This window comes from Sitodiplosis mosellana, unplaced genomic scaffold (assembly GCF_009176505.1).
Source record: "Sitodiplosis mosellana isolate CC-2019 unplaced genomic scaffold, AAFC_SMos_1.0 Smas_scaffold_4080, whole genome shotgun sequence".
Taxonomy (NCBI): Eukaryota; Metazoa; Arthropoda; class Insecta; order Diptera; family Cecidomyiidae; genus Sitodiplosis; species Sitodiplosis mosellana.
This window is the reverse complement of record NW_022599322.1, coordinates 168-13,943: the sequence shown is the minus strand read 5'-3', so window position 1 is coordinate 13,943 and position 13,776 is coordinate 168. Positions and strand designations below refer to the sequence as shown.

The following is a 13,776-nucleotide window of genomic DNA, read 5'->3' as shown; positions in this document are numbered from 1 at the left end:
AATTTCTATTTGTGATCGTGCAATGAATCTAAACGATTCGTTCTACGCTAGCATAAATACATATTACATTGATTTCAATTTTCTTCCAAACAATTATATCCAATTCAAATCTCAAACATTCATAAAATACTTATTTTTTTCAATGAATTTAAGGAACGACTTGAGATTTTGATTTAGAATGCTTTGAATTTCGTCTTTAGAACAAATTTAGCTTGTTAAATACAAAGTGTTATGTTAAAGCTTCTGCACAGCGGAAAGAGAGCAATGCGAATCAAAGCTTTGGATTCGAAAAAATGTTCTTTTTTCGTTTCTAGAAGACAATTTTCATTTACAGGGGTTCCTTGAGTTATTTTGAAGAGAGATCTATCGATTGACGATGACGGTATGGTCCTCCAACAATTTCAATTCGAAAGTGACTGTGGCAACACTACACCGCATTTCGAAGATTGACACTTGACTCTATAGTGTCAGACAGTATGTGTGAGTGTGTGCGCTGTTTGTTCATCGCTATTTCATCATCGCATCAGCACAAAGCACAACGTAGAGCATCGACACCACGTCAAACTAAATCAAACTAAATATTTTCTTTTATTCGCGACGCCATTTTTGCTCTGCATCAACAGAGTCATTCCAACACGCTAATTGTAGTTTATTTACTAAGTTTGGATTTTCCATCATTTTATTTTTGTGCTAACGAAAATAAAAGCAAATTTAATTGTGTGCAGAAAAGGAAAGGTGAGTTTTAATGCGAAAGTGTAATTTCCAAAGTATTTATTCTATATTTGGTTTCTATGAACATTCTGATTTCCAATTGACAGCACCGAAATTGCGTCGCAATGAATGGTCACGGTAGAGAGCCGCCTGATAAACACAAATCCGATGCCATCGCTTTGCCAAACGAATCGATTTTGTCCGAAGTGGAAATAAAACAGGAGGCGACCGTCAAACAAGAGCCAGAAGATGGTATTGCGATGGTATCAATATCAACACACACAGACATTGAATTGCTTGACAATTCGATTGGAAGTGAACATGTGAATGATACCGACGATTGCTTCGATCATGTCAATCTGAATGAGGTGAAATCGGAAGTGAAGATTGAAAATGTTGAAAATGAGGCGAATCAAGTTCCACGGATGGGCTCTGACGAAAATCGAAAGCCACAAAACAATGCGAACAAGCGTTTCCCGATACCGAAAACAAGTGAATCGGGTGATGGTGCGACGAAGAAAGGATCAGCCAAAAGCGGGAAAAGCAGCACATCTGATAGTTTTGGTAGCAACAAGAAACCAGTTGAAGGCAATGCGAATGGAAAGCGACACAAGTGTTCATTGTGCGATTATGACACTTCCTACAAAGGCCACTGGAAAACTCACATGTTCAATCACACTGGCGAACGACCATTTCCATGCAGCCTGTGCCAAAAGAAATTCATAACAAAACAACATCTCCAATCGCACATGAGAACACACGTCGATGAATTTCCGTTCAGCTGCTCAAATTGTTCGCAAGGATTTCATCGCAACGAGGAGAAAGTGGAACATGAAACCGGTTGCACGGTTCGTCGCTATGAGTGTTATCAGTGCACGGAATACTCTACATTGGATAAGTGGAATCTGAAATGTCATCTGCTTGTGCATACCGGCGAGAGACCATTCGAATGCGACCAATGCTCAAAGACATTCAAGCGTAAAAATGCTTTGAAATACCACCGCAAAACTCACGTCAATCCTCGTCCTTTGAAATTGAAGTGTTCATCTTGCTTCAAGAACTTCGCACAACAGAAGGAAAAGGAAAATCATGAAGCCAACTGTAAGCGACGCGGATACCGATGCGAATTATACAAGAGCTACACAACTGATCATAAACCAAATTTGATGGGACACATGCGAATCCACACTGACGAAAAGCCATTCCGATGTGAAATATGCTCGAAGTGCTTCTCGCAAACGGCTAGTCTCATCCAACACAAGAAGATTCACAAGTCGCTGTCTGCTGCCAAGGAATAACACTCGAAATCGATAACATCGAATGACACGACTTTGGATTCCCAATTTGTATTGAATAAAAATACGAATCAAATCAAATCCTGGCTTTTTCATTTCAATTAAAACTAATTCAAGTAATTGAATGTTGACAAATTGCTTCATTATGGAACTGATTTAATTGATTTGTTCTTAGCCATTAACCGCGGGAGGGAAATGTTACACGTTGTAACTTTTCAAGAATTCTAACGAATCGTATTCTGATTGGAACAGAACTCTTGTGCATCTCTTAAATAATTGATTATGAACAATTGAATGGAATGAAATGGTAACGTATGAAACGTATGATAAATGAAAGTATTTAGGTTGCCTGGAATCTAGTGTATGCTAGTTAGATTTAATAAACTTTGCCCACAATTAGTCAAGGTTCAATGATCTCAAGATTCTCAAGTTTTAGAATCGGTTTCAAAACCATCTGTGCCCAGCCGAAAATTATAATTGCAATTGTTTCCTTCATGCAATGTTGATATGTTCGTGGTTAAGTAGAGATGAAATTTATCAAAATGCAATTTTGCGCAAAGTTTCGACTACTTAGCTTACACTCGATGGTAAAATTCTCCAAAGTGTAATATTCAAAAATTTTAAAATCAATTTCATCCAAGTTTTTCCAAGAAGAAAATCGATTTTCAGAAATAAAATATCCGCTGCTTCTTTAATTACATATTATGATTCGTACAATTTTGAACTAGACAATCCGAACTCATCGAAATATTCGAAATTCACTGCGGTTACACTACACCACATTGCGGAGTTCGAGTTTCGACAGTTGTCATTGCGGTGTGTGACTGTGTGCGCTATTGATCCATTATTATTCCATCATCGCATCAGCACAAAGTACATCGCAGAGCATTTAAATATTTTCTTTTATTCACGACGCCATTTCTGTTCTCTTCAACAGAGTCATTTCGAAACGTAATTTTTGCAAGCTATAGTTTTTTCGCTGAGTTTGAAGTTTCGACCAATTCATTTTGCCATAACGAAATAAAACATTTGATTTGTGATCAATTTTTTGTAATAAAAACATTTGTGCAGAAAGGTGAGTTGTAGAAAAAATAGTAATCTTCCAAGAGTTTATTTCTTGTGTGGTTTCTAATAAAAGGTCATTCTGATTTCTGATTGACAGCACCGAAATTTCCTTACAATGAATGGTCACGGCACAGATCCGCCTGATAGGCAACACTTAAATGACATTGCATTACAAAATGAATCAATTTTGTGTGGAATGGAAATAAAACAGGAGCCGACCGTCAAACAAGAGAGCGAAGTCTCCGGCGAAATTTTGATGGTATCGCGGTCAATACACCCAGCCATTGGATCGCTTGACAATTCGATTGGTGGTGCAGAAGCGGATGACAGCGACAGTTGCTTTGATTTCTTCGACCTGGATGAAGTAAAATCGGAAGTGAAGATTGAAAATGTTAAGGATGAGGCGAATCAAGTTCCACGGAAGGACTCTGACAAAAATCTAAGGCCACAAAGCAATGTGGAGAAGAAGAATTCCAAATCGAAATTAAGTGGACCGGATGATGGTGCGGCAAAGGAAAGCTCAGCCAAAACAGGGGAAGAGGGCACAGCAAACAGTTTTGGTAGCAAGAAGAAACCCTCTGAAGGCAAGGCAAATAGGAAGCGGCACAAGTGTTCAATGTGCGATTATGTCACCGATTTCACAACCGATTTGAAAAGACACATGTTCAAGCACCCTGGCGAAAGACCATTTCCATGCAGTGTGTGCCAAAAACGATTCACCCAAAAACATTGCCTACAATCGCACATGAAAGCACACGTCGATGAGTTTCTGTTCAGTTGCTCAAATTGTTCGCAAGGATTTCATCGCAACGAGGAGAAGGTGGAACATGGAACTGGTTGCACGGTTCGTCGCTAAGAGTGTCATCTGTGCAAGGAATTCACTACATTGATTAAGCCGAATTTGAAACATCATCTGCTTGTGCATACCGGCGAGAGACCATTCGAATGCGACCAATGCTCAAAGAGATTCAACCAACTGCTTTGAAACGCCATCGCGAAACTCACACCAATCCTCGTCCATTGAAATTCAAGTGTTCAACTTGCTTCAAAATTTCCGCCCAACAGAAGGAAAAGGAAAATCATGAAGCCAACTGCAAGCGACGCGGATACCAATGCGATTTGTGCAAGACCTACGCAACTGATCGTAAATCACATTTGATGAACCACATGCGAATCCATACTAGCGAAAACCCATTCCGATGTGGAACATGTTCGAAGTACTTCTCGCAAAAGGCTAGTCTCAACAAGCACCAGAAAATTCACAAGTAGCTGTCTGCTGGAAATGAATAGCACTAGCAATCGGTCACATCGAAAGACAATTTCAAATACAATTTTATGAGTAGCATAACAATTTGCGTTGAATGAAAACAAATATACTAAATCGCATGAAACAAAATATCTGTTCTTCTTAATTCACCTCAAATGAAAATAAATGAATAAAAAACTGGTTCATATGAATCCGAATTGATTTTTATTTAGTTGTCAACCGTGTGAAGGGAAAGTTGTACGATGTAGCTTGAATTCTAACAATTCGTATTTTTATTGGAACGGGAAAATCATTCTCACAGTACAAAATGGAACCCTTGTGCATTGCTTGAATCATTAATTGTGAACAATTTTCTGATAATTCGATGTGGAAAAAACTAAAATATCGAATTAAATGATAACTTATGGTGGAAAAAAGTGTTAAGATTCCCTGGAACCCAGATCAAGGACATGTCAGTTAAGACTTAATAAAATTCCCCTGAAATTGGGGAAAAAAGAAGATAAGATTCAGCAGTTATTCGGTGTCACGTTTCAGAATAGGTTTCAAAGCCATTTTTGGAAAGACGAAAAGCACTGATATCGAAGATCCAGCCGTAAATTCTTATTGCAATCATTATATCTTTGGTGGAATCTTGATTTGTTTGTGGTTGAATAGAGGTGAACTTTATCAAAATGCGATATTGCATAAGGCTTCCACTACTAAAAGGACTAAAGATGTCACAATTCTCCAGTGTAACATTACAAATCTATTACGGAATTTTCAAATTCACATTTCACCCAAGAAGAAAATCAATTTTCAGGAATTAAATATCCGCTGCTTTGTAAATTGCGAATTGAAATTCGTATGTTTTCCAAATGGGCAACCCAAATCCATCGAAAAATTCGAAAGTGAATGCGGTGGTGGTAACACTACAGTGTAGTGTACTACTTCGAAGTTCGAGTTTCGTCACTTGTCATTGCGGTGTGTGAGTCACTGTGTGATTGTGTGCGCTATTCGTTCATTATTATTTCATCAGCGCATCAGTAGAGAGCATATCGCAGAGCATCGACTACACGTCAAACTAAATATTTTCTTTTATTCGCGACGCCATTTTTGCTCTGTTCAACAGCGTCATTCCAACACTGAATTTGTGCACGCCATAGTTTATTCGCTGAGTTTTGCCTTTTGGCCAGCGTATTTTTGTATTCACGGAATAAAAACAAACTAAATTGTCAGCAAAAAGGTGAGTTTTAATGCCAACGTGCAATTTTTCAAGAGTTTGTTCCATGTTTATTTTCTAATAGACATTTTGATTTCCAATTGACAGCACTGAAATTGCATTGCGATGAATGGCCACGGAAAAGCGCCGCCTAATAAACACAAAGTTGATGTCATCGCGATCGAAAATGAATCGATTTCGTATGGAATGGAAATAAAGAAGGAGCCAACCATCAAACAAGAGATTGGAAGCCCCGACGAAATATTGATGATGTCGCGGTCAGCATACACAGCCATCGGATCACTTCACAATTCGATTAGCGGTACAGAAGTGGGTGACAGCGACGATTGCTTCGATTTGTATGGTACGGATGATGTGAAATCGAAAGTGAAGATTGAAAATGTTAAGGATGAGGCAAATCAAGTTCCACGGAAGAGCTTTGACAAAAATCGAAAGCCACAAAGCAATGTGGAGGAGAACAACTCTAAATCGGAGCCAAGTGAACCGGATTATGATGCGGCTAAGAAAAAATCAGCTGAAACCGCGGAAGAGGGCACAGCTTACAGTTTCGGTAGCAAGAAGAAACCAACTGAAGGCAAGGCAAATGGAAAGCGACACAAGTGTTCATTGTGCGATTATGTCACAAACATTAAGACCAATTTGAAAAAACACATGTTCAAGCATACTGGCGAACGACCATTTCCATGCAGCGTGTGCCAGAAACGATTCACTCGAAAACAACATCTCCTATCGCACATGAAAAAACACGTCGATGAGTTTCTGTTCAGCTACTCAAATTGTTCGCAAGGATTTCATCGCAGCGACGAGAAGTTGGAACATGAAACCGGCTGCAAGATTCGTCGCTATGAGTGTCATCTGTGCAAGGAATACTCTACATTGGATAAGACGAATTTGAAACATCATCTGCTTCTGCATACCGGCGAGAGACCATTCGAATGCGACCAATGCTCAAAGAGATTCAAGCGCAAAAATGCTTTAAAATATCACCGCAAAACTCACACCAATCCTCGTCCATTGAAATTCAAGTGTTCATCTTGCTTCAAGAACTTCGCTCAACAGAAGGAGAAGGAAAATCATGAAGCCAATTGCAAGCGACGCGGATACCGATGCGATCTGTGCAAAACCTACACAACTGACAAAAAAGGAGATTTAATGAAGCACATGCGAGTCCACACTGGCGACAAGCCATTCCGATGTGAAACATGCTCGAAGTGCTTCTCACAAAAGACACATCTAAACCAACACCGGAAAATTCACAAGTAGCTGTTTGCTGCCATAGAATTACACTTGAAATCGATCAGATGGAAATACACAATTTTTGATTATCAATAGCAATAAATAAACACAAATACGAAATTGTATCAAATAAAGAACTGGTCTTTTTGTTTCAATGGAAATTATCCATCTCATTAAATGATGACAAATTGGTTCATTGATTGATTTGTTCTTAGCTGCCAACATAGTGAGGGAAATGCCATATTTTATTTTCTATCAATGATAGTCCCGAATATCGATTTGACTGGTATCATTTGATAAGAAACAGTTTTTGGGTTCCATGAAACCCAGAGATCAGCAGCATATTGGTTAGATTTAATGATCTTTCCCCGAAATTGGCCAAGATTCAACGCTTATTCGGTGCCAAGTTCCAGAATCGGTACCAAAGAAATGTGTGAAGAGACATCGAATATCCATTCGTAAATTCAAATTGCAATTATTATTTCATGAAGCTTTGATTTTTTTCCGGTTTGATAGAGATGACATCTATCTTAGTACGAAGAATAAAATCAGTTTTCAGAAATGAAATATGCGCTGCTTTGCAAACTATAATCCGTACATCTTTTAAATGTGCATTGTGCAACCCGAATTCATCGAAAGTTCGAATGTTGTTGAGGCAACACTACACCATTTTTCGAAATTCGACATTTGACACTTGTCATTGCAGGGTGTGACTGTGTCCGCTGTTCTTGCACCACTGTTTCATCATCGCATCAGCACAAAGCACATCACAGAGCATCGACTACACGTCAAAATAAATATTTTCTTTTGTTCGCGACGCCATTTTCGCTCTGCTCAACAGAGTCATTCCAACACGCCATTTGTGTTCTGTAGTTGATCCGCTGAGTTTGGATTTTCGACCAATTTAATTTTGCAATAGCGAAATAAAACATTTGATTTCTGATTGATTTCTTGTATTAAATAATTCGCACGGGAAGGTGAGTTTTAATAAAAAATTGTATTTTTTCAAGTTTTCATGTGTGGTTCTAAAAAAAGGTCATTCTGATTTCTAATTGACAGCTCTGACGTTGGGTCGCAATGAATGGTCACGGTACAGAAACGCCTGATAAACACGAATCCGATGTCATACCATTGCACAATGAATCGATTTCGTGTGAAATAGAAATCAAACAGGAGCCGACCGTCAAACAAGAATATGAAGGTCCCAACGAAATGCTGATGGTGTCACGGCCAATACACACACCCATTGGATCGCTAGACAATTTGATTGGTGTCACTGAAGTGAATGACAGCGACGTTTGCTTCGATTTTTGCGAACTGGATGAGGTAAAATCGGAAGTGAAGATCGAGAAGATCAAGGATGAGGCGAATCGAGTTCCAGGAAGAAACTTTAGCAAAGACGAAACGCCACAAAGCATTCCAAAAAAGCATTTTTCTAAAGACAAGAATCAGAAGTCAAGTGGGTTGAATGGCGATGCAGCTAGAACCGGTAAAAATAAGAAATCAAACAGTTCCGATGACAAGAAGAAGCCAACCGAAGGCAGGGCAAATCGAAAGCGACACAAGTGTTCATTGTGCGAGTATGTTACAGTCAATAAAGGCGATTTAGCAAGGCATATGCTCAGGCACACAGGCGAGCGACCATTTCCATGCAGCGTCTGCCAGAAGCGATTCACTCGAAAACAACATCTCCAATCGCACATGAAAACACACGTCGATAAATTTCTGTTCAGCTGCTCGAATTGTTTGCAAGGATTTCATCGCAAAGAGGAGAAGGTAGAACATGAATCTGGTTGCAAGGTGCGTTGCTACGAGTGTCATCTGTGCAAGGAATTCTCTAGTGTGCATAAGACGAATTTGAAATGTCATCTGCGTGTTCATACCGGCGAGAGGCCATTCGAATGCGACCAATGCTTAAAAAGATTCAATCACGCAAGTTCTTTAAAAACCCACCGCAAAACTCACGCCAATCCTCGTCCTCGTCCATTGAAAATCAAGTGTTCGTCTTGCTTCAAAAACTTCGCCGAACAGAACGAAAAGGAAAATCATGAAGCCAAGTGCAAGCGACGCGGATACCGATGCAATTTGTGCAAGAGCTACACAACCGATCATAAACCAAATTTGATGGACCACATGCGAATCCACACTGGCGAAAAGCCATTCCAATGTGAAACCTGCTCGAAGTGCTTCTCACAAAAGACTGGCCTCAACCAACACAAGAAGAAAATTCACAAGTAGCTGTTATCTCCCATGGAATTATACTTGAAATCGATCACTTGTAAAGACACAATTTTTGCTCAAACATCAATTTGCATTGAATAAAAACAAATACAAATGGGTATCAAATATAAAACCTGGAATTTTTATTATTTATTATTATTTACGTAATTGAATTTTTATAAATTGATTCATTATGAAACTAATCAAAGTTCTTAAACCGAATCTGAGCTACTGTGACTATAAACTCTAATAAGCACTGGCACAGTCAAGTGGAATATTCGAGAGAGTTCAACTGAACAACCGGTTACTTTTCAGCAGCATCGAGATCAAACATAGTTGATTAGAATCTGAATTTTAATTTAAAGACTGAACATTTTAAGGGATTTGATTTTAAACTACTGTTTTGAGATGACTGATTTCGAACTCCAGAACCCAGAAATATTATGAAGTTTAGATTATTTGAAACAGTTTGTTCAGTTGTTCAAATTGTTTGCTAGGATTTCGTCGCAGCGAGGAGAAAGTGGGACATGAAACTGGTTGCACGGTTCGTCGCTACGAGTGTCATTTGTGCAAGGAATTCTCTACACTGGATAAGAACGATTTTACACGTCATTTGCGCGTGCATACCGGTGAGAGACCATTCGAATGCGCCCGATGCTCAAAGAAATTCAGTCACCCAACTGCTTTGAAAAACCACCGCAAATCTCACACCAATCCTCGTCCTCGTCCACTGAAATTCAAGTGTTCATCTTGCTTCAAGAACTTCGCCCAACAGAAGGAACAGGAAAATCATGAAGCCAACTGCAAGCGACACGGATACCGATGCCATTTGTGCAAGACCTACACAACTGACCAAAAAGGAGATTTAATGAAGCACATGCGAGTCCACACTGGCGAAAAGCCATTCCGATGTGAAATATGCTCGAAGGGCTTCTCGCGAAAGACACATCTCAACCAACATAAGAAGATTCACAAGTCGCTGTCTGCTGCCAAGGAATAACACTCGAAATCGATAACATCGAATGACGCAACTCTGGATTATCAATTTGTATTAAATAAAAACAAATACGAGCTAAATCAAATGCCGGTCTTTTTATTTCAATTAATTGAATACGTTGTAACTCAAGAATTCTAATGAATCGTATTCTGATTAGAACAGAACTCTTGTGCATATTTAAATAATTGATTATGAATGATTGAATGGAATGGCAACGTATGATGAATAAAAATTTTTAGGTTCCAATCCAAGGTAGTGTATGTTAGTTAGATTTAATAAACTTGGCCCAAAATTAGTCAAGACTCAACGTTCTCAAGAATCTCAAGTTTTAGAATCGGTTTCAAAATAATGTGTTGTCCCTGCAACAGTGTGAACACTCTCCCATTCAGGTTTAAGACCCACCGTCATAGACGAACAACAACTAAACAGATCCGAGAGAGCATCAAGGTAACAATGTCCTCTTTGCGGTTTTTCAAATAAATAAATAATAAATAATGAGTTTACTCACAGTATTGAAACGGAGTAGGAAGATTTAAAATGAGTTTTCGTGGTAGAGTAGATGGATCGACACTTATACAGACGTGATTCATATATATTCTTTGTCTAACGGTATCGCATACGCGCCGCATCTCACAATGCGCATGCGACACTCGCCAATTGCAATTAGTATATTTTGATGAATTCAATAGCAATGGATTATATATTGTTTCGCAAAACAATTACAATTTGATCGAGGGTGTACAATATGAACATTTTCAGAGTTGCAATGAGCGGCACTAATTGGGCACTAAATATTGGCATTATAAGTTTTCGATTTATATTTCCCCAGGCGAAATTTTTTTCCCACTCGCTACTCTCAAAATCCAGAAAACAAATTTCAAATGCAAAGATATTCTAAATTTGGGGAGGAATTAGTGCCTAATTAGTGCCGCTTGAATCAATCGAGTTTAATATGTTTGGTCTTGAAAATCGCACCGAACCCCCATTTTGATTTTTAAAGGGTTGAAATGGATTATATAAAACAATTTCATGGCTATAATTTAATCGAAAGTGTACATATGAACATTCTGAGAAATGGAGCGGCACTAATTGGGCACTAAATATTAGATTCATTTTTAGGGTGTTTTGACCTTATTTTGACAAAGTTGACATTTTTGACCCCAAATAAAACAAATGCTTATAACTTTAAAAAAATTCAAGTAAATGTAGGTGATATAGGTATTATTCGTGGGCACCAATTGGGCACTAATTATTGGTACTATTGGGGATGAATTTTGGGGATGAATTTTTCCACCCCTAAAAAATCATCCCCTAAATTCACCTCCTCAGGGGGTGAAAAAATCCCCGAGATATAGTTTTTCTGCGGGCACTAATTAGGCACTAAATATTGGTATTATTAGTTTTCGATTTGAACTTCCCCAGCCGAAAATGTTTTTTCAACCCCTAACCCCTAAACTTGAAAAAATTATTTCTCCCACCCAGGTTGAGCACCAATTCTAAAATTAGCGGCACTAATTAGCACTAATTAAGCACTAATTATCCTGAAATTTTCATGCCATTCTGACTCAGATGTTGGGCTGGAGAGTTCTGGCCATTTGATACCCAATACGATAGCAGCATGCTGCTTAACGCATATATTTGTGAATCTTTGGATTTAACGAAGGAACGTGTCCAGCAAAGGATTGGAAAATAACAAAAAAGCACAACTCAAGCCAAGGCCACGTCAACATATGATCCATTACTGATGAAGGAATTGGGAGACCAGCGTAAACTGATCAAAAATCTCTACACCGGCGGCACTCCACACAAATTACACGACGGTTTGCACAAAATATTATAGAGGTTATGCCAAATATTGGAGGTGAATGTGTCTCAGGACGATGTTAAGGAAATTTTCCAATGCAACAATGGAATAATCGTGAAGCTTCAGCGCATCGAATTGAAGGAGACGATTTTGAACCGTATGCAAAACAAAAACATCTGGTCAAGCCATTTGGTTGAATTGTCCGAGGATCAAAAACCAAGGAAAATTCAAGTCTACAATCAATTGACCAATTTTTATCGTGACATTTGGATGACTGCAACGAAAGAAATCCAAGGAACAGGGCTCTCTTCATTCGTTCAAACTAAGCGGCAGCGGTGTTGTTGTTAGGCGCAATGCAGCTGATGTTGAACATGTTGTTCAGTCAAAGAAACAACTTATCGACTTCGTTGGACGCAAATAGGAATGATAAATTAACCGAACGTGATGGCTTGGAACAGAGCTCTATATTCATTGGGAATTCCTGTAAATCAACATACAAAATATTTTTTTAGATAATTTTTATTTGTAAACGTACAGTGAATCTAAACGATTCGTTCTACGCTACATAAATACATATTACTATAATCTCAATTTTCTACCAAACAATTATATTTATATTTTGAAGACAATTTTCAATTAAAGAGGTTCATTGAGTTATTTTGAAGAGAGATCTATGATTGACGATGTAGGTATTGTCCTCCGACAATTTCAATTCGAAAGTGACTGTGGCAACACTATACCGCATTTCGAAGATTGACACTTGACTCTATAGTGTCACACAGTATGTGTGAGTGTGTGCGCTGTTCGTTCATCGCTATTTCATCATCGCATCAGCACAAACCACAACGCGGAGCATCGACTACACGTCAAACGTGTTCATTGTGCGATTATGTCACTGACATTAAAACCAATTTGAAGAATCACATGTTCAAGCACACTGGTGAACGACCATTTCCATGCAACATGTGCCCGAAACGATTCATCCAAAAACAACATCTCCAATCGCACCTGAAAACACACTTCGATGAATTTCTGATCAGCTGCTCAAATTATTCGCAAGGATTTCATCGCAGCGAGGACAAGGTGGAACACGAAACTGGTTGCAAGTTACGTCGCTACGAGTGTCATCTGTGTCAGGAATTCTGTAGTGTGCATAAGATGAATTTCAAACATCATCTGCGTGTGCATACCGGCGAGAGACCATTCGAATGCAACCAATGCTCAAAGAGATTCAAGCAAGCAAATGATTTGAAACGCCACCGCAAAACTCACGCCAATCCTCGTCCATTAAAGTTCAAGTTTCCAACTTGCTTCAGAATTTTCGCACAACAGAAGGAAAAGGAAAATCATGAAGCCAAATGCAAGCGACGCGGATACCGATGCCATTTGTGCAACAGCTTCACAACTGATCAGGAAGGACATTTGATGAACCACATGCGAATCCACACTGGCGAAAAGCCAGCTTTTCGCGAAAGACACATCTCAACCAACATAAGAAGATTCACAAGTCGCTGTCTGCTGCCAAGGAATAACACTCGAAATCGATAACATCGAATGACGCAACTTTTGATTATCAATTTGCATTAAATAAAAACAAATACGAAATCGTGTAAAATATAAAATCTGGTCTTTTTATTTCAATTGAAACTAATTCAAATAATTGAATGATGAAAAATTGGTTCATCATGAAACTGATTTAAATGATTTGTTCTTAGCTATTAACCGTTTGAGGGAAATGTAACACGTTGTAACTTGTCCAGAATTCTAACAATTCGTGTTCTTATTAGGTATTGTTTTTCAGTCATGAAGTATTCAGTAAAGTTGTAGCTCTTGATGACAGAAAAAAAGTTGTTTAATTAGTTTTTCCCAAAAAACAACACATTGTTGGTCAAAAGTCCTTTAATATTGGGTCAATTCGAAAGTTTCCGCCTTTTTTTGTGTCTAAAAATACATTTATTGCAA

The 13,776-nt window shown here is 38.5% G+C and overlaps 3 protein-coding genes across 3 annotated transcripts; all 3 read left to right on the top strand.

Annotated features, from left to right (window-relative positions):
- Positions 1-1,136: 1,136 nt before the first annotated feature.
- On the top strand, positions 1,137-6,820 carry LOC129572074 (zinc finger protein 845-like). The gene is made up of 6 exons (XM_055451981.1): positions 1,137-1,984; positions 3,078-3,081; positions 3,169-3,915; positions 4,137-4,336; positions 5,554-5,560; positions 5,756-6,820. Exons 1-6 carry the CDS (start codon positions 1,137-1,139, stop codon positions 6,818-6,820), a joined length of 2,871 nt encoding a protein of 956 aa, XP_055307956.1.
- Positions 6,821-7,696: 876 nt separating this feature from the next.
- Positions 7,697-9,031, top strand: LOC129572073 (zinc finger protein OZF-like). The gene is made up of 2 exons (XM_055451980.1): positions 7,697-7,770; positions 7,853-9,031. Exon 2 carries the CDS (start codon positions 7,871-7,873, stop codon positions 9,029-9,031), a length of 1,161 nt encoding a protein of 386 aa, XP_055307955.1. The 5' UTR covers positions 7,697-7,770; positions 7,853-7,870.
- Positions 9,032-9,127: 96 nt separating this feature from the next.
- On the top strand, positions 9,128-12,958 carry LOC129572075 (gastrula zinc finger protein XlCGF7.1-like; the record flags this gene model as incomplete). The annotated part of the gene is made up of 4 exons (XM_055451982.1): positions 9,128-9,131; positions 9,511-9,988; positions 10,250-10,262; positions 12,649-12,958. Coding segments are annotated over exons 1-4 (805 nt in total), but the record flags the coding sequence as incomplete, so codon positions are not given.
- Positions 12,959-13,776: the final 818 nt, after the last annotated feature.